The 26,923-nt window shown below is 38.5% G+C and overlaps 5 protein-coding genes across 5 annotated transcripts; 2 read left to right on the top strand and 3 right to left on the bottom strand.

Annotated features, from left to right (window-relative positions):
* The first annotated feature begins 1,766 nt into the window (after positions 1-1,766).
* LOC141392461 (trypsin-1-like) lies at positions 1,767-2,616 on the top strand. Its single transcript, XM_073965400.1, has 2 exons — positions 1,767-1,999; positions 2,061-2,616. Exons 1-2 carry the CDS (start codon positions 1,767-1,769, stop codon positions 2,614-2,616), a joined length of 789 nt encoding a protein of 262 aa, XP_073821501.1.
* A 2,476-nt stretch (positions 2,617-5,092) lies between these two features.
* On the bottom strand, positions 5,093-5,906 carry LOC141392460 (trypsin-1-like). Its single transcript, XM_073965399.1, has 2 exons — positions 5,713-5,906; positions 5,093-5,648 (listed from the first exon to the last, which is right to left on the bottom strand). Exons 1-2 carry the CDS (start codon positions 5,904-5,906, stop codon positions 5,093-5,095), a joined length of 750 nt encoding a protein of 249 aa, XP_073821500.1.
* A 6,432-nt stretch (positions 5,907-12,338) lies between these two features.
* Positions 12,339-13,202, top strand: LOC141392459 (trypsin-1-like). The gene is made up of 2 exons (XM_073965398.1): positions 12,339-12,574; positions 12,641-13,202. Exons 1-2 carry the CDS (start codon positions 12,339-12,341, stop codon positions 13,200-13,202), a joined length of 798 nt encoding a protein of 265 aa, XP_073821499.1.
* A 5,652-nt stretch (positions 13,203-18,854) lies between these two features.
* Positions 18,855-20,591, bottom strand: LOC141392458 (trypsin-1-like). The gene is made up of 3 exons (XM_073965397.1): positions 20,438-20,591; positions 19,487-19,652; positions 18,855-19,425 (listed from the first exon to the last, which is right to left on the bottom strand). The coding sequence occupies exons 1-3, from the start codon at positions 20,589-20,591 to the stop codon at positions 18,870-18,872; spliced, it is 876 nt and encodes a 291-aa protein (XP_073821498.1). The 3' UTR covers positions 18,855-18,869.
* Positions 20,592-21,150: 559 nt separating this feature from the next.
* On the bottom strand, positions 21,151-25,723 carry LeuRS (Leucyl-tRNA synthetase). Its single transcript, XM_073970154.1, has 5 exons — positions 25,188-25,723; positions 24,426-25,016; positions 24,116-24,357; positions 21,550-24,056; positions 21,151-21,491 (listed from the first exon to the last, which is right to left on the bottom strand). The coding sequence occupies exons 1-5, from the start codon at positions 25,188-25,190 to the stop codon at positions 21,280-21,282; spliced, it is 3,555 nt and encodes a 1,184-aa protein (XP_073826255.1). The 5' UTR covers positions 25,191-25,723; the 3' UTR covers positions 21,151-21,279.
* Between the last annotated feature and the right edge of the window lie 1,200 nt (positions 25,724-26,923).

The raw sequence follows: 26,923 nt of genomic DNA, 5'->3' as shown, positions 1-26,923 counted from the left end.
ACCTTGTTGAACTCTTACAAAGCAATACCCCGGCCTGTGGTAAGCTATGCAGCACCAGCGTGATATGCAAATGTTATCGCGACACAGTGAAAGAATATTTAAACCTGCCAGAATGCCACCTTAAGGACTAAAACAATGTGCCTCCTCATGACACCAGTGGAACGTCTTCATGATGCAGTCGCACAGGCAGTACAGAGATACAGTGTGAATGGCGGACTCGGGGGCCACCTCCCATCTATCGCAGCAGAAGGACACCAGCTGCAAAGGCCAGCATGACACGGTTTTAACCCAATTTAGATCTCGAAGATGCAGCCGTCTTAATTCGTCTTAATACCACGATACCCCACACATGTGTATTGGGACCAGCATTTGTTTCATTTTCAACTGTCTCATGAGAGACCAAGAGGCGTGGATTTTTAATAATAGCTTTTCATGTATCCCCAAGAGGTGTGTATTTTTAAAGAATATTTTTTCATATATCCCCAAGAGGCGTGGATTTTTTAAGAATATTTTTTCATATATCCCCAAGAGGCGTGGATTTTTTAAGAATATTTTTGTATGTTTCCCCAAGAGGCTTGGATTTTTTAAGAATATTTTTTATGTTTCCCCAAGAGGCTTGGATTTTTTTAAGAATATTTTTCTATGTTTCCCCAAGAGGCGTGGATTTTTTTAAGAATATTTTGTATGTTTCCCCAAGAGGAGGAGAATTTTTTTAAGAATATTTTTTATGTTTCCCCTAGAAGCGTGGATATTTTTAAGAATAATGTTTTTTTGTTTCCTCAAGAGGCGTGGATTTTTTAAGAATATTTTTATGTTTCCCCAAAAGTCGTGGATTTTTTTAAGAATATTTTTTTTATGTTTCCCCAAAAGGCGTGGATTTTTTTAAGAATATTTTTTGATGTTTCCCCAAAAGGCGTGAATTTTTTTTTAAGAATATTTTTTATGTTTCCCCAAAAGGCGTGGATTTTTTTAAGAATATTTTTTTATGTTTCCCCAAAAGGCGTGGATTTTTTTAAGAATATTTTTTTATGTTTCCCCAAAAGGCGTGGATTTTTTTAAGAATATTTTTTTTATGTTTCCCCAAAAGGCGTGGATTTTTTAAGAATATTTTTTATGTTTCCCCAAAAGGCGTGGATTTTTTAAGAATATTTTTTATGTTTCCCCAAAAGGCGTGGATTTTTTAAGAATATTTTTTATGTTTCCCCAAAAGGCGTGGATTTTTTAAGAATTTTTTTTATGTTTCCCCAAAAGGCGTGGATTTTTTAAGAATATTTTTTTATGTATCCCTGATGACTGAAACATTTGCGTTGCTACATCAACAACAAAGGAATGCTAAAACATCCAACATGAACCCTCTAAATTAAAATAATTACAATGTAGAAGTGTCTTACCGTTAGGGTTGATTCGAACCTAATCTTTTAAAAAATAATTGTTTCTCACGACCTTTGTTATTAACCCACTGAACCAATTTTCGACAATTTTGTTAAGTTCTGACCCTGTAAGGTTATGGTTTGTTTCATGTAAACAGAAAGTATGTTAATGCGGGCACCTACCGGAACTAAGCAACTGTGGCAATGAAAGTTGGTGATTTTTTCGCCTTATCTTTATGTTGGGCGCCACGGGTGACGGATAAGTTATCTTGTCAACATAAAGGCATAAATATTTATTCAAAATACCTTCTTGTATAAATTCCAAGTTAAATTGAGGTAGTATCATCAGTTCCTATTAACACCAACTCAGGAAAAGAAGCGCAAATAATTTTTACAATGAAGTTGTTTATTATAACACTAACAGCATTCTCTCTTGTGGCTGTGCAAGGTAGATTTCTGGAAGAGCAGGATGTTGAAGTGACACCTCGTTTGGATGGCCGTATTGTGGGTGGTCATAAAATCAATATTACCGATGCACCGCATCAAATTTCCCTGCAAACATCAGCACACATTTGTGGAGGTTCCATCATCTCCAAGCAATGGATTTTAACGGCGGCCCATTGTACTTAGTAAGTTTTAAACTCTTCTCTCAGAAGTGAATATTAATTTCAAATTAATTTCTTGTACCAGTGGCAAAACTGCTGATCGCCTAAAGGTTCGCTTGGGGACCTCAGAATCCGCTAAGGGCGGCGAACTGCTCGATGTCATTGAAATTGTTCAACACAAACAATTCAATTATTCCAATGTGGACTATGATTATTCGCTGCTGAAATTGTCACGAGAAATTGAATTCGATGAGACTAAACAACCTGTGAAGTTGCCTGAAACTAAAGAAGATGCCAAGGATGGGGATCAGTGTTTTGTTACCGGTTGGGGTAATACACAAAATGCCACAGAATCACGTACATGGTTGCGTCTAGCGGAAGTTCCAATTTTCAATCAAGAGGAATGTTCGGAGAAATATAAGCGATTTGGTGGTGTTACCGAACGCATGATCTGTGCTGGATACATTGAAGGCGGTAAGGATGCTTGTCAAGGTGATTCAGGCGGTCCATTGGTAACGGAGGACGGTGTTTTGGTTGGTGTTGTATCTTGGGGTTATGGTTGTGCTCGTCCCGATTATCCTGGTATTTATTCTAGAGTTTCTTATGTTCGTGATTGGATTCGTACCAATAGTGGTGTCTAAGGGGAAGCATAATTCGAAGTACATGTGAAAATAAAATTTGGAAAAAAAGTTTATCTGTGTTTTAATTTAAGAAGGAATAATTCAGGTCTTCTATTATAAAACCTCCTAGTTGTCTATTAGAAGATCTAAAAAGCTTTTTAAATGTTGTTGTCAAGACTTTCTGATCTTTTATGTGGAGACATCCAAGTGTTCTATGCGGAGACCTCCTAGTCTTCTATGAGTTGGCCTTCTAGACTTTATGAGATGACCTCCACGCCTCTTATGAGGCGACTTCCAAGTCTTCAATGATAAGACTTTCTGGTCATTTATGTTAAGATAAGATAAGGTCTTCTATGAGGAAACCTCCTAGCCTTCGATAAGTAGATCTGCAAATCTTCTTCAAGAAGACCTCCAACTTTCTATAAGAAGGCCTTCTATAAAAAGGCCTATCAGTCTTCTATAAGAAAACCCCTAGTTCAATCCTTCTGGTCTCCTAGTCTTCTATAAGAAGACCTTCTGGTCTTTATGTCTTATATTATTTAAAGAATATGTTCTGGTTCAGATCTTCTATTAGGTGCTCCCCGGTCTTCTTTGAGGATACTTTCTGGTCTTTTATAAGAAGACCATCTAATCTTCGAATCTTCTATGAGAAGATCTTCTCTTTTATAAGAAGTTCATCTGGTCTTCTAAGAGAAGTGCTTCTGGTCTTCCCTAACGGTCCTCTGGTCTTCTAAAAGGAGACCTTCTGGTCTTTTATGTGGATACATCTGTATGGAGACGTTTAGGTAAAGACCTTCGGGTTTTCTATGCGATTACTTTTGGTCATTTATGTGGAGAGACCTTCTGGTCTTTTATGAAGATACCTTCTGGTTTTTATGAGAAGACCTACTGGTCTCCTATAAGAAGACTTTACGGTCTTCTATAAGAAGACTTTACGGTCTTCTTTGAGAAAACTTTCTGATCTTCTATAAGAATACCGATGAAAAGACCTCCAGGTCCGCTATAAAAAGACCTTCAGGTCTTTTACGAGAAGACTTCCTAACTTTTGTACAAACGATTTCTCGGTCTTTTATGTGGAGGATCCAGGTATGAGAAGACCTTCTGATCTTTTATGGTAAGACATTCTGGTCTTCAACGAAAAGACCTTCTGATCTTCTAAAGAAGGCCTCAATATCTTCTAGTAGAAGACCTTCAGCTCTTCTACGAGAAGATCTTCAGCTCTTCTATGAGAAGAATTTTAGCTCTTCTATGAGAAGACCTTCAACTTTTCTATGAAAAGACCTTCTGGTCTTCTCTAACGGGCCTCTGGTCTTCTATGAAGAGATCTTTAGGTAAAGACCTTCAGGTCTTCTATGAGAAGGCCTTCTAGACTTCTATGAGAGGACCTTCTGTTCTTCTATGAGAAGACCTACTCGTCTTCTATAAGAATATATTGTTGTCTTCTATGAGAAGACCTTCTGGTCTGCTATGAGAAGACCTTCTGGTCTGCTATGAGAAGACCTTTGGGTATTTTATGAGAAGATTTTCTGGTCTTCTATAAGAATACATTCTGGTCTTCTATGAGAAGACCTTCTGATCAGCTATGAGAAGACCTTCTGGTCTTTTATGAGAGGATATTCTGGTCTTCTATGAAAAGACCTTCTGGTCTTCTATAAAAATACATTCTGGTCTTCTATGAGAAGAACTTCTGGTCTGCTATGAGAAGACCTTCTGGTCTTCTATAAGAATACATTTTGGTCTTCTATGAGAAGACCTTCTGGTCTTCTATGAGAGGACCTTCTGGTCTTCTATGAGAAGACCTTCTGGTCTTCTATAAGAATACATTCTGGTCTTCTATGAGAAGACCTTCTGATCAGCTAAGAGAAGACCTTCTGGTCTTTCATGAGAGGACCTTCTGGTTTTCTATGAGAAGACCTTCTGGTCTTCTATACGAATACATTCTGGTCTTCTATAAGAAGACCTTCTGGTCTGCTATGAGAATACCTTCTGGTCTTCTATAAGAATACATTCTGGTCAGCTATGAGAATACCTTCTGGTCTGCTATGAGAAGACCTTCTGGTCTTTTATGAGAAGACCTTCTGGTCTTCTATGAGAAGACCTTCTGGTCTTCTACGATAAGGCTTTTTGGTCTTTTATAAGAAGACTTTCTGGTCTTCTATGAGAATACATTTCGGTCTTCTATGAAAAGACTTTCTGAAGACATCCAGATCGTTTATGTGGAGACATCCAAGTCTCTTATGAGGATACCTTCTAATCTTCTATAAAAATACCTTCTGATAAAAAATATTTTTTTATTAGAAGGTCTTCAGACCTCCATTGTGAGCACAATGTAGCACAGAGGGTGAACCTAAGCTTTTCTTCCTCCGCAAATTAAGAGTTAAGAATAAGTTCTTCTTAAATTAAGCAACCCTTTACATCACATAAAATTAAACACAGACAAACATTTAATTTATTCCCAATTTTATTTCCAAATCCACTCCGAATACTCCTCCGCCATTTAAACACCACTATTCTCGCGAATCCAATCACGAACATAAGAAACTCTAGAATAAATACCAGGATAATCGGGACGTGCACAGCCATAACCCCAGGAAACAACACCAACTAATACACCATCTTCGGTTACCAATGGGCCGCCTGAATCACCTTGGCAAGCATCCTTACCACCTTGAATGTAGCCAGCACAGATCATACGTTCGGTAACACCACCAAATTTCTTATATTTATGTGAGCACTCCTCTTGATTGAAAATGGGAACTTCAGCTTGACGCAACCATGTACGTGGTTCTAAAATATTTTGTGTATTACCCCAACCGGTTACAAAGCAGCTATCACCATCCTTGGTATCTTCTTTGGTTTCCGGTAATTTCACAGGTTGTTTGGTTTCATCGAATTCAATTTCTCGTGACAATTTCAACAGCGAATAATCATAGTCCACATTCGAGTAATTGAATTGTTTGTGTTGAACAATTTCAATGACATCGAGCAGTTCGCCGCCCTTGGAGGATTCTGAGGTACCCAAGCGAACCTTTAAGCGGTCAGCAGTTTTGCCACTAAAACGAGAAATAAATTTGAAATAATTATTTTTCAGTTATAAGAGAAGATCTTAAAACTTACTAAGTACAATGGGCCGCCGTTAAAATCCATTGTTTGGAGATGATGGAACCTCCACAAATGTGAGCCGAAGTTTGCAGAGAAATTTGATGTGGTGCATCGGTAATATTGATTTTATGACCACCCACAATGCGGCCATCCAAACGAGGTGTCACTTCAACATCCTGCTCTTCCAGAAATCTACCTTGCACACCCATAAGTGAGCAGACTACTAGCGTAATAATAAATAACTTCATGCTGAAACGTGTTTTGTCTTCTTGTCTTGAGTTGGTGTGAATTGGAACTGATGATACTACCTCGAATACAATTGGAATTTATAGAAGAAGATATTTTGAACATATATTAATGCTTAAATATATGCAAGAGAGCTTATCTGTCGCCTGTGGCGCCCAACCTAAAGATAAGACTAAAAGGCCGCAATTTTCATAGTCACAATTGCTTAGTTCCTGTAGCTACCCGCATTAACATACTTTCAGTTTTACACGGAACGAACCTTAACGTTACAGTTTTAGAACTTAACCCAATTATACGAAATCAGTTCAGTGGGTTATTATCAAAGTTGCCGAGAACTGAAATCTGCAACTATTTTAAAAATTTGATTCGAATCAACCTTGAGGAAAACGACACTTTTACGTTGCAATTATTTTAATTTAGAGGGATTATGCTGGATGTTTAGACATTGGTTTGGTAGGTTTTAATATTCCTTGGTCTTAAATGTTACTCGTAATGCACCGAACATTGCAATTATGGGATCACACTCTCCTAAAGTTAAATTCGAGAATATCTATTGACGTTGATGTCTTGGTATTTCCCTTAGTAAGAGTATTAAACATGATGGCAAAAATTGATTATTAAGCTGTATATTCTGAAACTTATTCATCATCTATAACTGCTCCTGCTGTGATAGTAGTGCAACCATCAAATGTTTACATTGGAGAAATGAAGGCCTTTAATAAGAAGACATTCTCATGTTTTAAAAATATTTTCTGGCCTTTTGTACGTGTTCTGGCCATACGACCAATAGGTGGTCCTCTATGAGAAGAGCTTCTGGTCGGATATGATCAGGTCTTCGAATATTCTTCTAAAAGAAGACCATCTGGTCGCATTAACATACTTTCAGTTTTTCATGGAACAAACCTCAACGTTACATTTTTTGAACTTAATCCAGTTATCCGAAATTAATTCTGTGGGTTATTATCAAATTTGAAATGCCTAAACTCTGTTATAATTTGTAATATTCTCCCCGAATCACTACCGTAGAAAAACACTTGTACCTTTGTACCTTTTAATTTAGGGGACTTGTCTAGGATGTTTAGCCATTGTTATGGTGACCACTGATATCATTATACCCTCAGACTTTAGGTTAGTAAGAGTGTATACACCTTGATACGACCAAAAATGTGCCTCATAGAAATAACGGTTTTAGACCCCAAGTACGTTTGGATGAAATTCGTTTCAGACAATTTGGAGTCGAATTAGCCATGTCCGTCCGTCTGTCTGTCTGTGTATCTGTCTCTCTGGCTGGCTGGTGCGCACGATAACTCTCGATCAACCGATTCGAATCAAAATTTGGGTATCGTAATATTTTGTCAAAACTTAGTTTAAGTTCGAAGATGGACCATATCGGTCTACTCTTTCGGGTACCTCTCCCACAAAAGTTCAAATTTTTTCTGTAAACTGGTGTGAACGATAACTCTCGAAGGGAGCAATCGATTTGGTCCAAACTTTGCACATCGTATTATTCCTTCTAGATATAGATCGGGTTCGAATATGGACTATATCGGTCCACTTCTTCGGGTACCACCCACACAAAATTCGGAAAAAGTGAAGTTTAAGAGCGGCCTCTAGGATCGTTTTGAAATTTTCTTCTTCACGAAGTTGCAATCTTTTTCTTGCGCACGTCCATACTTCTTAAGACATTGGCCTAAAAGCTCCAAGAAACCCTGAGGGCATCAACCAAAATGGCAAATCGGCATGATAATTCTCGCAGGGAGTTTCTGATTGATGCAGACTTTGCACATCATATTATTTCATCCAGTCATGTAACAACTTAGAATATGGACTATATATGTAGGTCCACTACTTCGGGTACGTCCCACACAATATTCGGACAAAGTGAAGTTAAAGAGGTCCTCTCGGATCGTCTTGATTTTTTTTCAGCAGTTTGTCCTTGCCGCTCCCTTTACGACGGTACAATTTTTTTCTTGCGTAAGTCCATACTTCCTGAGATATTGGCCTAAATGTTCCAAAAAAACCCCTGACGGCACCAACCAAAATTGCAAATCCACAAGATAATTCTCACAGGGAGTTTCTGATTGATGCAGACTTTGCACATCATATTATTTCATCCAGTCATGTATGAAGTTGGAATATGCGTTATATCGGTCCACTTCTTCGGGTACCTCCCACACAAAATTCGAAAAAAGTGAAGTTTAAGAGCTCCTCTCGCATCGTTTTGATTCTTTTTCCAGTAGGTTGTTCTAGCGGCCTCATTTACAACGGTACAATCTTTTCCCGGAGTAAGTCAATACTTCCTGAGATAATGGTCCAAGCTCCAAAACCCTCCAGGCACCTACCAAAATGGCTGTTGAGCAAGATAACTCTAGGACTTTTTCAAAACTTTCTTTCAAACTTAGTTTACTTACTTACTTAGCTGACCAATTACAGAACATTTGTTCTATAGACCGAACTAAGAAAATATCTCCATTCCACTCTCTTTTTCGCTTCGCTTTTTTGGAATACCGCGCCTTTTCATTTCTTCATCCACTTGTATGCTCCATCGAAGCTTAGGCCTGCCGATTCTGCGTGCACCGCCATGTGGCATATATTCATACGCCATTTTTAGCGGGTTCATCATCGCTCATTCTTTTGATATGGCCTAGCCAACGCAATCGTTGCATCTCGATACGTTTAACTATATTGATGTCGTTGTATAACAGATACAGCTCGTGGTTCATACGACGTCGATATTCACCGTCAACGCAGATCGGTCCGTAGATCTTTCGGAGAATTTTTCTCTCAAACACGTCAAGCACTGCCTTATCTGCTTGCGCAAGTACCCAGGCTTCGGAACCATACATCAGCACGGGTAGTATCAGTGTTTTGTAAAGCGTTATTTTTGTTTGACGAGTTGTGGCTTTGTTTTTAAAGTGCTTACTTAAGCCAAAGTAGCATCTGTTTGCCAATACAATTCTTCTTTTTATTTCACAATTGATGTCGTTTGTTGTGTTTACGGCGGTGCCGAGTTAGACGAAGTCTTAAACTACCTCAAAATTGTAGGTACCAGCTTCCACAGTTGGTCCGAGCTCTATGGACGCTTTGTGCGTCGACACCATCAATTTGGTCTTTTCGCCGTTTACCGCCAGAACCCACTTTCGCAGATTCTGCTTCGACCTTCCTAAAGGTATCAGTTACTTCCTTTACTGATCGTCCCATGATGTGGCTATTGGTGTAAATTGTGCCATTTCTTTTGACATTTGCATCTCGTATTACCTTTTCCAGCAAAATGTTGAATAGGTCACACAAAAGGCTGTCTCCTTGTCTGAAACCTCTTTTGGTACAGAATTCTTCGGAGAGGTTCTTTCCAATTTTAACTGAGGACCTAGTATCAGTTAAAGGCATCTTACAAAGCCGGATGAGCTTTGCGGGGATACCAAATTCAGACATTGCATGGAATACCTTTGATCGGAGGGGACTGTCGAATGCTGCTTTATTATCGATAAAAAGGTGATATGTGTCGATCTGCATCTCTTGGGTCTTCCCTAGGATTTGCCGCAGGGTAAATATCTGGTCAATGGCGGACTTGCCAGGTCTAAAGCCACATTGGTATGGTCCAATTATTTTGTTGACCATTGGCTTTAGTCGTTCGCACAATATCCCTGACACTATTTTATTGGCAATAGGGAGAAGACTTATGTCCCTATAGTTGGAGCATAAAGTCTTATCTCCTTTCTTGTGGACGGGACATAGGATGCTCAGGTTCCAATCGTCGGGTACGCGTTCTTCCTGCCATATGGTGCTAACTAGCTGATGAATACACCTTATCAGCGTGTCGCCTCCGGTTTTGAACAGCTCGGCTGGTAAGACATCGGCTCCTGCTGCTATATTATTCTTTAGCCAGTTGATTGCTGTTTTCAGCTCACCTTGGCTGGGCGGTATACATTCAATACCATCTTCTGGGATTGGGTCTGTGGTATCATCGTCTTCGCTACTATTGGATAACAGCAGATTGGAGAAATGTTCCTTCCATATCCTGAGCACACTATCTGTATCAGTTACCAAATTACCTTATTGGTCTCCACAGGAGGATGTGCCTGCACCAAAGCCATCAGTTTGATGCTTGACTCTCTGGTAGAATTTTCGGACTTCATTCTGGCTCCTGAACATCTCGATTTTTTCGCACTCCCGCTTTTCCATTTCTCTCTTTTTCTTGCGGAAAAGGCGTTTCTCTTCTCTCCTTTTCTCCCGATATCTCTCTCGTGCGCTACGCGTTGCTACTGATTGTAAAGTAGCCCTGTATGCCGCATTTTTCTCTTCGATGGCTGCACAACACTCCTAGTCATACCTTGGATTCATTGGTGGACGTCTCTGGTATCCAAATATGGATTTTGTGGCTGTTTACATGGAGTGGGCAATACTTTGCCATTGCGCTGATATGCTATCGGGATGAGGAGTGCTCGCGTTAAGCAATTGGGCTAGTTGAGTGGAATATGCTGTGGCTATATGTTGTGTTTGCAGCCTATCGATGTCCAACTTCCGCGTCTGTTCTGTTCGTGCTTTATTTGCAACGTTTAGACGGGTACGTACCTTTGCTGCAACAAGGTAGTGGTCCGAATCAATGTTTGCGCCTCGGAACGATTGTACATCCAACACGCTCGATCAATGTCTTCCATCTATCACAACATGATCAATTTGATTACTTGTTCTTTGATCTGGAGACAGCCAAGTGCCCTTATGAGTATGGAGATGATTAAATCTGGTACTGCTAACTACCATGTTTTTTGCAGCTGCAAAGTCTATCAGCCTCATACCATTGTCAGATGTTTCACTGTGAGACAGGGCAACGGTCATATGTTTCTTCTAAGCGCTCGTAAAATATATCATTGGTCTGTTCGTCCTTCTCTTCAGTGGGAGCATGAGCGCAAATAAAGCTGATGTTGAAGAATTTAGCTTTTATTCGAATTGCAGCCAGTCTTTCATTCACTGGGGTGAAGCTGGATACCAGATGTTTTAGTCTCCGACTCAACCAAACTCATGGTTTACGTCATGGCAGCTATAATACAGTGCGTCACCTTTAGGTGTTGTTGTGACGCCTTTCCCAATCCATCGTATTTCCTGTATGGCAGTAATATCGGCCTTGCACTTTTCAAGTACGTCTGCCAATGCGAAGACTGCACCTTCTCTATAAAGAGTGCGAACATTCCGGGTGCAGATTCGGAGATCATAGTCCTTAAAACGTTTGCGGGGTTCCTCAACTTTAGAGGGGTTTGTTTTTCTTTTCTTTCGTTTTTTCATAGTAGGCTGTTTTTTCTAGGGGAGGGTTACTAACCCGACGCCCAAACCCACGTTCTTATGGGTGAACGCGCGGCACATGTTAGCTCACTACCTTTAACGGGTGTTAAATGCAGTTCCCCAGGTGACACCACCGTGAGGTCAGTGTCCACTTGAGATGAAAGAGGGACCAAGATAAATCCTGGGCTTTGCCATGTTAAAACCGGTCAGGACCGTTCCTTGATATCTTACATGCCCTACGTCACCCTCAAACGTAGTTTAACGTAATTTAATATTTCGAGTCCTTTATGAAGAAGTTTGGTTACTAAAAATGTCAATGATTTGGTAGAGCCCCACATTACGGTACCTACAGATTTTAAAGCAAACTCGTGATACTAAATCAATATATTTTGTATACGGCATAATTATTGTGTTTGGTTTGGTCAGTGGCTGAGGGTATATCTCCGTCTGCACATGATACTTTCTTACGTCACTGACTGATACTTTCTTACTTCTTTTCATTTATTTCAAATATTTATTATAATAAAAATTACAATAAAATTATGTAAAAATAGCACTAGCAACTAAAGCTATCGGCTACTGAAATTGATAATTATAGATTTTGGAACTAACCGCTCTGCAATGGTCCCATACAGTAATTAATTGTTTTATCACCCCCTGTGAAGCAGCGATATAACAATTTTATGCTTTACAGCCTTTAAAACTGCAACGGCAACACGTGATATGAAATCGAAAGTAGATGCAGGCGGTTACCGGAACTTATTGTGACAATGAAATACTGTGGTTTTTTTGTTATCTTTATGCTGTGCAGTAGAGTTGGGTCATCTAGTTCCTAGTTCCTGGTACTAGTTCCAAAACGTATGAGTAACATTATTAAATATAACGTGTGATAGTAAGTATACGCAGTTTGTTCAAAGAAAAAAGGTGGGCCATTGGAACTGCGAAGTGAACGAGATAGTTCCATATAGTTCCTTTGGCACAACTCTACTGTGCAGCCACGGTGATACGCAGTGAAAAACAACCATTCAACTTTTATATAAAATCCTCCTCAAATTTCATTTGCTTCAACAGATCCAATTAACAACAACTGAAGAGAGGAAACCAAATACTTGGATACAATGAAGTTACGTTTTATTACCCTAGCAGCTTTGTGCCTTATAAGTGTCCAGGCTAGATTTCTTGTGGAAGAACAAGTTACGGAAACAACACCACGTTTGGATGGGCGCATAGTAGGTGGCCATAAAATCAAGATATCCGATGCACCACATCAAATATCTTTGCAAACATCATCACACATTTGCGGAGGTTCCATAATTTCCAAGCAATGGATTTTAACGGCGGCCCACTGTACACAGTAAGACTACTTTTTTTTAATTTCAAACCCTCGACATATTAAAATTCTCTTTTACTTTCGTTCTAGTGGCAAAACTCCTGATCGCCTCAAGGTACGTTTGGGCAGCTCTGAATACTCCAGGGGTGGTGAGCTCATAGATGTTGCTGAAATTGTTCAACATTCACAATTCAATACCTCCAATGTGGATTATGATTATTCTCTGTTGAAATTGTCGCGAGAAATTGAATTTGATGAAACCAAACAACCTGCCAACCTACCAGAAACTAAGGATGATGATACCATCAAAGATGGTGATAGTTGTTATGTTACCGGTTGGGGAAGAACACAAAATATATTTGAACGCCGTACTTGGCTGCGTCAAGTTGAAGTTCCCATTTTCAATCATGAGGAATGTTCGGAAAAATATAAACGTTTTGGTGGGGTAACGGAGCGTATGATTTGTGCGGGATATATTCAAGGTGGTAAAGATGCTTGTCAAGGTGATTCAGGTGGACCAATGGTCAATGGAGATGGTGTATTGGTTGGTGTCGTTTCTTGGGGTTATGGCTGTGCCCGCCCTGAGTATCCCGGTATTTATTCTAAAGTTTCTTATGTTCGTGATTGGATTCGTGAGAATAGTGGTGTTTAAAAAAGAGACATTTTTGTTGTTATAAAATAGAAAATTTGAATAAAGAAAATTAAAATTTGAATAGGATGTTTAAAGATGTTGTCATCATACAATGTCGTTGGACCGATATGAAGCACTCGAAAATTCATTTCCATGAGAAGAGTTTAAGGTCTTCTGTGAAAAAATTGTCGGACCTCTATTAAAAAAGAAATTTTGTTTTCCTATGGAAAGACTTTGAGGCCACATCCGCTAATTTTTTATGAAAAGGCCTTCCAGAGCTTTTATAAGTGAGAAACCCCTCTGGTCGTCTATTAAGCAAGAGGTAACCTTTTGATGAGAAGGCGTCCTAGTCTTTCACCAGAAGACCATTTGGACTCCTACAAGTTTACTCACTGAACTTCAAAGACACACCTTTCGTTTCCAAAGGTCTTCTATTAGAAGATATAACCTCCTGATCTCACATGAAAAGTCATACTCCTTCCTCTTATGAGAAGTTCTTCTGGTCTGCTGTAGGTCTCCGACTATGGGGTCTGCCTTAAGAAAGCCTTATGGTATTCTTTGAGAATACCTTGCCATCTCTTACGAGCAAATCTGCTGATATTTGACGAGAAAACCTGCTAGTCGTCCATGAGAAACTTCTTCTCTTCCGGTCTGCTACACGACGACTTCTGGTATTTTGCAAGTAATTCATTTGGTCTGTTAATAGAAGGCCGATGGCATTTTGAACTTCAATATGAAGAATTTCAATTCGAAAGTGTTCTCGTTATTCTATGGGAAGTTCTTCCGGTCATTTATGCGAAAAGCTCTCTGGTTTCTAGGTGAAGACCTTCTGATATTCTACGAGAATACCTTCTAGTCCTATATGAGAAGATTCTCAGGTCTTCTACAGTAGGTTATTGTAGTTTTCGCTCAGATGACCCTCAGGCAGTGTTGCCGAATTTGACGATTTATCGTCATTTTGACGATTTTTTGGACCAAAATTGAAAAATGACGATTTGACGATTTTATGGTCCAAAATGACGATTTTTCAGTAAGCCAGAAATGCATGAACTAAAAGACGATAGCTACATTTTGACACAAATTTTACGAAAGACTTTAAGGAAAACCATGTTCCAAAGTCGATTTTTGAGCTGTAGGCTGGAATACAGGTATTTTCATAGTTTTTGCCCCACATTCAAATTCCATCAGCTAAAGATTTTCGTTTAGTCTGGTTAATGGATGAAAATCTTCCTTAAAAAGTTTTCGAGATAAAATATTTATTATATATTTTGTTGTAAAAAATATGAATCCAGCTTTATTAACTTCCTACTAATGCCCTCTCTAAGCTGTCAGCCAGTTTTGAATGAATTTTTTTATCGATTTACGACTGCGAAACAACTAAAATGTATATGTACCGACAAACATTGACGGCCACAATAAAGCGATATTTAAGCTAAGCTGTCATTCAAAATGACCATGTGTACCCAGCTTTACCATGCTGCATTACTGCAAACTCGATAACCATAGGAACACCATCATCTTCTGAGAGCTGTTCTTTTAGCGGTATTTAAGTGATATTGGGTAAGATTTATTGCTGAGTGTTGTATATTTTATGTTGTCTGTCTCATTCACAAAAATATCAGCATTAAACGGTAGCCAAACCGAGTTTTGGACCATGCTGACGATTTTTTGACGATTTTCCAAATTTTGTTGACGATTTGACGATTTTTTTGACGATTTACGATCAAAAACTGTCGGCAACGCTGCCCTCAGGTCATATGCGAGAAGTTCTTTTGGTTTGCTTTGAGAATGATTTCCAACGTTCTTTCAGAAAATATCCTGGTGTTAAATGATAACTTCTGTTGGTCTACATTGAGAATAGCATCCCCACTTCTATAAGAAGTCCATTGGTTTTTCCATAAGAAGAGCCTCGGATCTTTTGAATGAGATGACCATCAGATCTTTGTTGAGGAGACAACCACCAGCAAGTCTTCTGTAAGAAGATTATCGGTTCTTCTATAAGAAGAGCATCAGGTCATCTATAAGAAAACCATCAGGTTTTCTATAGAAAGACCTTTAGGTATTCTATAGAAAGACCAGCGGGCCTAGAGGACTTCTATATGATCACCAAGAGTTCCTTTATAGAAAGACTATCAGGTCTTCAATAGGAGGACCAGCAGTTCTTCTGTAGAATGATCAACAGGTCTTCTACAAGAGTATCCTAAGGTCCTCTATAGGAAGTCAATCAGATGTTCTATAGAAATACCATCATCCCTATAAGAAGACCAACTGGTCTTCTATAAGACGACCAATATATATTTTACAAGAGACCTAGTGAACTTCTAACAGGGCTTCTACAGGAACGCCATTAAGGGGTCGATTATGGATAGCAACTCAACTGTAGTTGCGTTGCCAGAAGAGAAAATCATACAATTAAAATAAGTGAAACGACAGAAATTTGTATCAAATTCATTCAATATCAGTGTTTTGAACCTGTAGCTATTAATTTCATTGTAGAAAGGTATGAATTTCAATGCGGAAATAGAATTTTCTATTATTAAATTTGCTGTCGGCAACGCAACTGAAGTTGGGTTGCCATCCATAATCGACCTCTAAGTCTTCTGCAGGAAGACCGTCAGGTATTATATGATATGACCCTATATGAGAGGTCTTTTATGAGATGACAATCAGGTCTTCAAAAATAATACCAACAGGTCTTCTATAAGAAGACCAACATGTCTTCTATGAGAATACCTAGAGGACTTCTATATGAACACCAACAGGCCCTTTATAGCAAGGGCGTCAGGTCTTAAATAAGAAGACTATCACGTCTTCTATGAGATGATCCTTCGGTCTTCTATAAGATGACAATCAGATCTTGTTTAAGCTGACCATCAGGTCCTATATAGGAAGACCATTAGGTCTTCTATGAGATGACCATTAGGTCATTTTACAAGAAGATCCTCAGGGCCTTCTATGAGATGGTCATCAGTTCTTCTATAAGAAGACCATTATATATTTTGTGAGATTAAAATCAGGTCTTATATAAGAATACCAACAGGTCTTCTATAAGAAGACCAAACTGTCTTCTATAAGAATACCTAGAGGACTTCTATATGACAACCAACAGATCATCTATAGAAAGGTCATCACGTCTTAAATAAGAAGATTTTAACATCTTCTACGAGATGATCCTTCGGTCTTCTATAAGATGACAATCAGCCCAATCATGAACATCATCTCACCGTGAGTTTTCTCACTCTCGCCTCCTCCCTTATTATAAACATCATAAGGGAGAACAAAACTCACGTTCGTGAGAGAAGTAGCTATCATAAATGTCAAAAAAGTGAGAATGTGAGGCAATTTTCTCTCACCACAGAAATCAAGGTGAGTTGAACAAAAAAATGTAACTATGGACATTTTTTATAGAAAAAATCGACAAGAAACGAATCTTTTGCAATGATAATCAATTGTATTTATTTGTATTTTGCGTTAAAGGTGACAAATAAAAAACAATTAGAAATTCTTTTGGCAACTATACATGTTCATCCGTGTATCAATGAAGCAAGGAAGACCTCAATCGAGTTTGGCGTAATTTGGAGGTGGAGTTGAAGTTGGCCAAAATTTTTCAGATTGGGAAGCGGTTCAGAATCATATGATGAAAACAGGAATGGAAGAGGATCCTATCAGGAGCAACACCTTTCTAAAATTTTTTTTGTAGGTACTTCCAAACTTTGCGGCCACTCAAGATGATAAGTGACATATCTTAAGTGCCTTTGTATTGTTCTTTGTTCGCTAAGGTTCCCAGAAAAATATTCGATGCCAAAGATTCTATTCAAGCATGAGTGCAAGTTATATGTCACCTTTTTACCACCTTCGATATGATGAAAACAGGAATGGAAGAGGATCCTATCAGGAGCAACACCTTTCTAAAATTTTTTTTGTAGGTACTTCCAAACTTTGCGGCCACTCAAGATGATAAGTGACATATCTTAAGTGCCTTTGTATTGTTCTTTGTTCGCTAAGGTTCCCAGAAAAATATTCGATGCCAAAGATTCTATTCAAGCATGAGTGCAAGTTATATGTCACCTTTTTACCACCTTCGCCCATTCTTTTTACAAGACTGTGACCCCTAAAAGATCCAAATCATTTTGGATGGCATCTTCAATAACCCAGTGGAATGGTATCTTAACAACCACCTTGGCATGGCATATTCCACGAACAAGCCACAATAGGAAGGATTAAATTCATAAAAAAGGGCATGTTTATATTATATAGCCTTTTGTAGGGTTAACCTCCTTGAAAATTGAGAAATTGTATTTAAAATCCATGAAATTGGTTCAAATGTTGAATAGTGCTAAGTTTACATTTACGAAATCCACTCGATTTCAACTGTCAATTCCATAGCTCAAACGTCAAATGAAATCTCATCTGGATTTCATTTGACGTTTAACCTATGGATTTGACAGTTGAAATCGAGTGGATTTCGTAAATGTAAACCAAGCATAGGATCCGAATTTCACGAATTGTACTTAGCATTCATATGATTGGTCCTATTGCTGGAGAAGAGATCGGATGTTTCACGTATTGTATTTATTTACAATTCTTGAAATTCCTTCCAAATGCTGAAAATGGGATATTTCACAACTTCATTTGAACTAATACAAAAGATCCAGTGAGATATTGGCATCGCATGGAACGACTTCCACAAAATTTTGCTTGGTTTTCTTTGTATTCCTCAGCGTTTGTCGTTTCGCACATCATTCAAAATGCAATATTAAACATTTTCTTTTCTTTTTGCCATTTAATGACCTTTAAACGGTTTTTGTTCACTTTTTTGCAAATTGCAGAAATTCTTCGGGCGTAAATAAAAAATTTTTACATATGTATGTATCTGTCAAAACAAAACAAAAACAGCTGTTACAGATGTTGCCACATATCAAACATTTAATATTTTTATCAATTACCAAGTATTTTTAAAGTGGATTGTTGATAAAAATTATTTTTCGTTTTAGAAATATTAATTTAATTTAAAATAAAGTAATGTTTTATAAAAAAAATTACGAATTTAGTTATTGCAAAATTATTTGTAAATAAAAAAACGATATGGCAACGCAAATTATATTTTCAAGGGTTCACAAAATGCGGCACTATTTTCAATTTTCAAACTTGTGAACCCCTCTTCACTTTTTTCGCTCCTCCCTTGTCATTTGTGATAGGTCGAGACGTGAGAAGTGAGCTGCAACTCACTCGTGAGAAGCTCCCTACGTGAGTATTCATGATTGCTATGAATAAGATCTTCTATAAGCTGACCATCAGGTCCTATATAGAAAGACCTTTAGGAGGACCATTACGTCTTCTATAGGACAATCTATGTTGTGTCTTCCATAAAAACACCATCACGTCTTTCATGAGATGGCATCAGTTCTTCTATAAGAAGACCACCTGGTCTTCTATATGAACACCAACAGATCCTCTATAGGAAGGTCATCTGGCTTCCTATAGGAAGACCACCTGGTCTTCTATATGAACACCAACAGATCCTCTATGGGAAGGTTATCTGGCTTTCTATAGGAAGACCATCACGTCTTCTATGGTATTCATGATCGTTTTTAACCCAAACCATACTTTGTTGAAAAAAAATCAAATTCCAAATTTTCTTCTTAATTGTTTTAATATTTACATTTACGCCCAAACAATTTGTTCCATTTACACTCCACTATTCTCGCGAATCCAATCACGAACATAAGCCACTCTTGAATAAATACCAGGATACTCAGGACGAGCACAGCCATAACCCCATGAAACAACACCAACCAATACACCATCTCCGTTGACCAATGGTCCTCCTGAATCACCTTGACAAGCATCCTTACCGCCTTCAATGTATCCAGCACAAATCATACGCTCTGTTACCCCACCAAATCGCTTATATTTTTCCGAACATTCTTGGTGATTGAATATGGGCACTTCAACTTGACGCAACCACACACGTGATTCCATTGCACTCTGAGTTCTACCCCAACCGGTAACATAACATTTATCACCATCCTTAACTTCGTCTGTGCTTTCCGGTAATTTGGCAGGTTGTTTTCTTTCATCAAATTCAATTTCTCGAGCCAATTTTAGCAGAGAAAAATCATAATCGACATTGGAGATATTGAATTGTTTGTGCTGGACAATTTCAGCCACATTTATTAGCTCGCCACCCCATAAATATACCGAGGTACCCAAACGAACCCTTAGGCGATCAGCCGTTTGGCCACTGGAAAGAGAAATTAAATAGATTATTTAAATTTTTCGAAATAGCTTTAGTTCAATCTTACTAGGTACAGTGGGCCGCCGTTAAAATCCATTGTTTGGAAATTATGGAACCTCCACAAATGTGTGATGATGTTTGCAAAGATATTTGATGTGGTGCATCGGAAATATTCAGCCTTATTACGGTTGGCGTAGTCGTATCCAAAATTGCAAGTTGACGTGTCGAAACGACTGATTGGTATTATGAATATATTCGTCCTTAAAAGCTAAAATATCAAATTTTAAAGAGTTCTTTTGGTAAAAAATTTAATAGAATTGTTAGTAGATCATGTTTAAGCTTTTAATCCAGAAGAAAAACCAACCCTACAGTTCTTACAATCAGAATAATTGTTTGCCGTAGACGTTTTTGTAGTCATTGGCGTGTCGTTGTCGTAGGGTTATTTTATGGTATCACGAAAAATTTACGACAACGACAATTTTTTCTAATACAAAATTAAAAAAATATATATGTTTTTAATTGTAAAATAATTCCCTGGAAATCACCTTTTGAGCAAGAACTAAGAAATTTGCGTTGCTTGAATCGTTATAGTAGGACGCTAAAAGATTTTCAATAGAAATGTTGTCATCTGATAAAAACACGAAATTTGTCATACGAAAATGAAAAAATTTAGTAAACTTTTTATTTATTTTAGTCATTTTGCAATATATTTCACTGATCATTGCCAAAAAATTCTTTTAAAATTGATTTGTTTTTATTTTTATATGCAGTCGTTAAAAAAATTGGTCACGACTCTTTCCTCGTATTTCAACGCCATACGGGATACCGATATGTCGTATCAAAAAAATAAATGTTATTTAAAACCCAAGAAATCCGTCTAGGGAATGATGAATGTATTTCTTTCGATATTTTATGGATCTATGATACTATAAAATAAAAAAAAATGTTCGTAGTATATAATTTTTCATCATATAAAAAATGCAAACTACGACTACGCCTACGACATTTGAACGCATACGACTACGCCAACCGTAATAAGGGGGATTGATTTTATGGCCACCCACAATACGACCATCCAAACGTGGTATTATATCGGTATCTTGCTCCTCCAGAAATCTAGCCTGGGCAACCATTAACAATAAGGTGGCAAGTGGTATTAAACTCAAATGCATGTTGCTGTACTATTTGGCACGTCTTTTCTCCACGTAATGTTAATTGGAACTATTGTCACTAATCAAATTGCTATAGAACTTTATACAAAAGACTTCGAATACATATTTAATTATTCTCGCTGTACACCATACATACATACATATGTGCGTATGTAGATAATAAAAACCATCAACTTTCATTGCCACAACTAGTTCCGGTTAACCACCTGCATTTACACACTTTCAGTTTGTATAGCAGGCGAAGCGTTGCAATATAAGCCCTTCACGAACCTGACACAATTATAAAAAACAGTTATTTAATTCAATGGAAAATCGCCAATCAAATGCCGTAAACCCAAAAGCCTATAATTGGTTTTATTAGAAATTTCCAGTTCAATGGTAGTCTTGAAATTCGTTTCGCGTGATTTTTACCCAACATTAAGGTAGATATGTCAATCATGTCAACACTTCCATAATCAGTAACACAATCGTATATCACAACACAGCACCCCTAATCCATAACCCTGGTACATAGGTCCTAAAACATATCTTGAAATTGACAAAAAACACATGACCATCATTCACGGTTTAATTCGTTTTCTTATTTCACCAATTATGCTTTGCATAAGTTCCTGATTTTATTCTTCATAAATACAAAAGAACGTGTGTAATGAATTTGTTATATAAATTAGAAAATTAAGTCGATATTTTAGTCTACAACATAGATAAAGTGGCGACCCACAGAAGTGGAGGCACCACTACCATCTTCAATCAAAGTAATACTTTGCTTCTCAACATCCACCACCAAGGAGCCCTCAGTCAATAGGGATTTACCCTTTTTATAATCTTGGAATTCGGGCATTTGACGGGGACCCAGGACGGGATCATCATAACGCCATATTTTCAATGTTGATAGATCAGCTAAAAGATAGGAGAACAAGTTAGCTTTAATATAAAAAACCTAAAAATCACTACTTACCCTTAAAGCCTAAGATTTTGGCCAGCTTTTCTTTTAGACTCCTTGTCGTTTCACCCTCACTGACAACGGCGTTCACTTGGAAAAGTCCTGATCGTTCAACGGGATTGGTAAACACCACCGGCACATGGGGTGCTACGGTAAATGTAATGAATGGATTACCCGGCCTTACTTCCTCGCGTGTCTTTTCGGGAGCGGCAGGATCATCGGTATATTTAATCTCAAGAGCCTCAATATCTAAGGTGTTTTTCAAATAATCCAAATTGTCAAGAAGCACCTGTCTTTCATCGAATTCCAGGGACACCGCCATGGCGGCTAAGCCCTTACCACTTTCCACCTTTTCGCGTATCATTTGGGCAAATGGCATAACACGTTTCATGTATTTTTTCAAGATCTCCTTCTGGCCCAGAGCAGTGGAAATAACCTTATTGTCGGGTAAACAGTTATTGTTGGCTGTGTAAAGCTCACTCATGGTGTTCAAAACACACGATTGCCATGGTGGATAGGTTTTGGCAACCCAGGCTACAGCACGGTTGGGCTTGGCTGATGTTGGATCAACAGCTTTTTCCTTGCCACCCTTGCCTTTGACTTGTAAGAGATTTTTCAAATTCAAACGGAATGCATGGGCAGCTTCCATGAGATATTCGGAGCACATAATGTCAGTTTCATTGATGGGACCAACTTCGGGCCAGGTGGCCAACAAAATGGATTGTTTGTTGCCCAACAGACCCCAAACATGTTCAGCCACATGGGGACAAATAGGGGCCATAAGTAAAGCTTGACGGCGTATAAATTCAAAGACCAAATCAGCATGCATACCCTGGGCACCACACAATTCACGATACTTGTCACGGGTCAATTGCAATTCATAGAAACCTGAACGCAGCGCTTCCTTGAATAACATTTTCTTGTAGAACTCATCCGTTTGTTGGGTCTTCAAGTTCATTTCACTAATGAACACCTTATCGTTGAAGGTGTGATGCGCATCCTTACGCATGGCAGGACGGGCTGCAATCATTTCCTTGACCCATTCGATAAATGTGTAAAGACGCAAAATACCAGCATCGGCTGTAGCTTCCACAAAGTTGGCATCTTCAACACTGTCACCGGCATCAGCCAAACACAGACGCATGCCATCGGCCGAGAACTTGTCCACAGCCTCATGTAGCGTCAAGAAGTTACCATCAGATTTGGACATCTTAGCCGAATTCAAAAGTAAATGACCATTAACACGTACGCCCTTAGGCCATTTGGTCTCATCCGTGGGCCACATGGCTGCATGATTGTAGAGCATGAAAGTTAAATGGTTTTGGATCAAATCCTTGCCAGATACTCTTAAATCCATGGGGTACCAATATTCAAATTCACGTCTCAAAATATCCAACTTTTCCTTTCGAATGCCACAGTTTTGAGGATAGGGAGTCTCCTTGAAGAAAATGTAATCCCACACTGCGGAAGTCATTTCCTCGGCCTTAATACCCAAAGGACTGGGTTTTTCACCACGGAAAGATCCACCTTGCAGTAAATGGACCACAGTATAGAAGGCCATGTAAATGGTTGAGTCAGACAAAGATTCAATCAACCACTGCTCATCCCAAGGCAATTTAGTGCCAAGACCGTAGGTGCGGGAGCAGGCATATTCATGCAACCATCCCAGACAATGTTCGAAATTATTTCTAGCCTCTTCGTGGAATGTTTCCATTTGCGATAAAATCTTCTTGGCTTGTTCTTGCCATTCAGTTTCACCATAATTCAAATACCATTGGTTACACAAGGCCACAACACATTGATCTCCCGAACGTGAAATGATTGTTTTCTCCGGTTCATAATAGATATCAGCCTCTTTGGAATTGACCAATTGTTTTTGCAAGTCCTTTTTCACATCTTGTACTTTTTTACCCTTGAACTCGCCGACCAGCATTATACCATCATAGAATCCCTTAAGGTAACACAATTCCTTGGCCTCCAACAATTTGTCCTTATCGTTTTGTGATTGAATCTTAAATTTCTCATAGGCAAATTTGGCACACAAATTACCCAGGGTTGGCACCTCAATAATGGGCGTGGGTTCATAGGGAAGCACCATTTCATCGGTAAGACCATATTTTTGACGGAAAGCTTCTTTCTTTTGCAAATCCAACAAGGCAGCATAATCATCAGGAGAGTCAGAGGGCACAGAGGTGACAACACCAGTTCCTTTGTCTTCTTTAATTGATAACATGGGTAAAGTATAAATAACTTTGTGACTTGTGAGGGGGGAAGACAAAGGTGTGCCCAATAGATCTTGGCCTGTCAATTCAAGGACTTCTTCCACTTGGCCCTCAACGGCAGTAAAGCCTTGGTAGGACATGTTACGGGCAGCACGTCTGGTGCTTATCCAAACTTCATCATTACGTGTAGTCTTCCAGGCAATATATTTAATATCGGGGTGCAGCCAACAATTAGTTTGGCCATACATTGTTTCAGGCCTCAAGGTGGCAGCGACCATATAAACGGGAGCCTTAATGGAGCTACATAGAATAACATTATTGTTATATGTGTTTCAAAAAAAGATACAAATAACACCTACCTCAATTTTCCTTTGTTTTCCAATACCTTCATTTTGATTAAGGTATATTCCTGGGGACCCACACCTTCACCGGTTGAACGATCATGGTCCATGCAGGGTTGACCATCCTTGGGTGAGTAGATTGTATAACGTTTGCCGTACATAACCTTGCCACGGTTTTTCAAGTGGACAAATTGCCAACGTACAAAGGAGTCAAAGAAGGGATTTACGTCCGTGGTAATGAAGGTACGGCGCCAATCAATCTGTAGAAAAAAAAACAAAAACATTTGAAAACATCTTTACATAAAAGTAGTACACATTCTTCACTTACATGCACACCAATTCTCTTCAGATCCTTCACAGCCAATGGTGGGAAATAATTCAGCCAATGTTCAGCATGAGCAAATTCCTTGATTTCCTCATCTTTTAAACCCAAACTTTGCATAATTTGCCATTGGTATTTAGCCGAACCTGTTTTGGCCACAGCCTTACTCTTTTTGCCCTTTGATTTATCCTTGGGTACTTCAGCCTGGGCAACCTCCACTACAGCCTCTTCCTTGACCGCAGGGAATTGTGGTGGATATCCATAATCTTCCATTTCACGTTTCAATTTATCGGCGCACGCCTTAATTGGCATACCGGTACAATGGAAACCAAATGGCCATAGTACACGTTTTCCCTTCAAGCGGTGATAACGTATGGCATATTCAGCTTTCGACAACGAAAAGGTGTGACCCAAATGAAGACGTCCATTCATATAAGGGAATGGAAAGGTGACCATAAACTTTTCATCCAATGACTTTCTGGGTTCTGTGGGCGCATCTGTTTCGTGCAAATGTTCTTTCTCCCATCGCTGTTGCACTTCTTCTTCGATTTTTTGTAAATATTCTACCTTAAAGGTACCTTTACGTTCGACAGCAGCCTGAATAGAAAAAGCCACAATTATTATTCATAATTCTAGACTTTATTGCGTCAGTTTCAATGGAAATAAGAACATCCGATGCGATTGCCGGGTCACATTCCAGTACGATCAACTCACGTTATATATGATTCAATTTCTGTCCACATTATCCCTGACATTGTACGTACTCACCATTTTTGTGATTGATGTTATAAACAAATATTTGTTGCCTACTTTAATTTATATTTAACAAAATCAAAAACGCTGCCGAAATAAAAAGTGCAACGTGTTGTCGAGTAACAACAGATGATTGACAGGCGGAGTATAAAGCCGTGCAAACTCTTGTTGGCGGCGTCAAGTTTTACAAATCTCAACAGCAACAATGAACACAACAACAGCGAAAACTGCTGTTATGCTGCATTTACACCAATCATTTAGAATTAAAAGTTGAATTTCAATGGACTTTTTTAATGGCAAACGTATTATTTTAAATATTGTTACGGAATTAGATTTAACTAATGTCCGTGTAGACGTTGTTTTATTCCCCGATACGATTTGTACCAAATAAAACAGGGTTCGTTTTAGATTACGTTTCTACAATGCTTTATTTACTTTATTACACTTATTCAGAACCGACTTTAATTACTAAGCACACAGCAAGTCTCTAGTTAGCACGCAGCTATTCTTTAACCGATCTGTTCAGTTCAACGCTTAAAACACAACTACTCAATGTTGCCATTCGTAACTCTATTTATACCCAAAATCTCCTTGGTCTAGAAATATCTAGAACATATGGCAACTTCTCGAATCTGTGCAGCGAACACACAGACGCACATTCGCACTAAGCGAACAACCATACTCACATACATACAAGAAGACAAGCACAGTAATGACGTAATTACAACAACAAACAACTACACGAAATACAAGAAGTAGAAACTAAACGATAATTACATTATTATGGCAAAACAAACAAAAGAACATTAACAAAAGGTAATGTAACGACTAGAATGATGAAGAGAGTTCTACATGGTAGTTGTTGTTGCTTAAATAAAGTAACTGCGTAATACAAACTTTACGTTATAATTCAAATTTTTAAATTAACGGAAATAAAACTAAACTAACATAAACCTATCAGTTACATTCGTAACATTGCCTCCCGCTTAAGCCTGTTCGTCCCGAATAGGCACAGTTCCCTCTCGGTGGTATGGGCATTGGTAACACTGCCTCCCGCTTAAGCCTGTTCCTCTTGACTAGACGCAGTTCTCGATCCGTAGTGGTGGCAACCGATTTAGATGTACCCTCTACTGCGTCAGCTTTGGACTTCTGCTCTTCTGGACGTTGCTTTCTCTCCAGGAATCTTGACGTTATACCTTCTTTCTTTGTGGTCACCTTCCTAATACCCCGGTTACACTATTGAAGGTTAACCCACTGGGTTTAATAGATCCAGTGGGTTAATCTTTGCTGGTTACACTTAGCTTTTCGAGGATATAAACTGTCAGCTGATGTTTGTTTACGTATACATACAAAATAACTAAAAAAGTCGTGTTTTACACTTTTACAATTTCTCGTATGAGATATCGTCCCCTCTTTGCTCATATTAGTATATTTTACACACAGGGATGCATTTTTGTATCGTGGTATCAAGCGTACTTTTTGTTAAAAAAGTGTCTAATGTAAAAAAATAAATAATTTTATGATTTTCAAAAAACTTTAGTTTTATTAAATCCATAAAATCCCATGCGACCAATAGTAAACGTGTAAAACACGACAAACTCTGTTGCAAAAACAGTTGCAACTTTTGGTACTTTTTGAGTAGAGTTGGATTTTTTTGCACAAATACCGAATACAACAATGTATTTTTGGTGGATTTGTGCCGGATTTAAAATAAACTCAGTCGTGAGAGGATTTAATTTTTGTATGGCAAA

This window comes from Musca autumnalis, unplaced genomic scaffold (assembly GCF_047663935.1).
Source record: "Musca autumnalis isolate F117 unplaced genomic scaffold, ASM4766393v1 scaffold_2, whole genome shotgun sequence".
In the NCBI taxonomy this organism is placed as follows: domain Eukaryota; kingdom Metazoa; phylum Arthropoda; class Insecta; order Diptera; family Muscidae; genus Musca; species Musca autumnalis.
The sequence above is the reverse complement of the archived record's forward strand: the minus strand, read 5'-3'. Positions and strand labels throughout refer to the sequence as shown.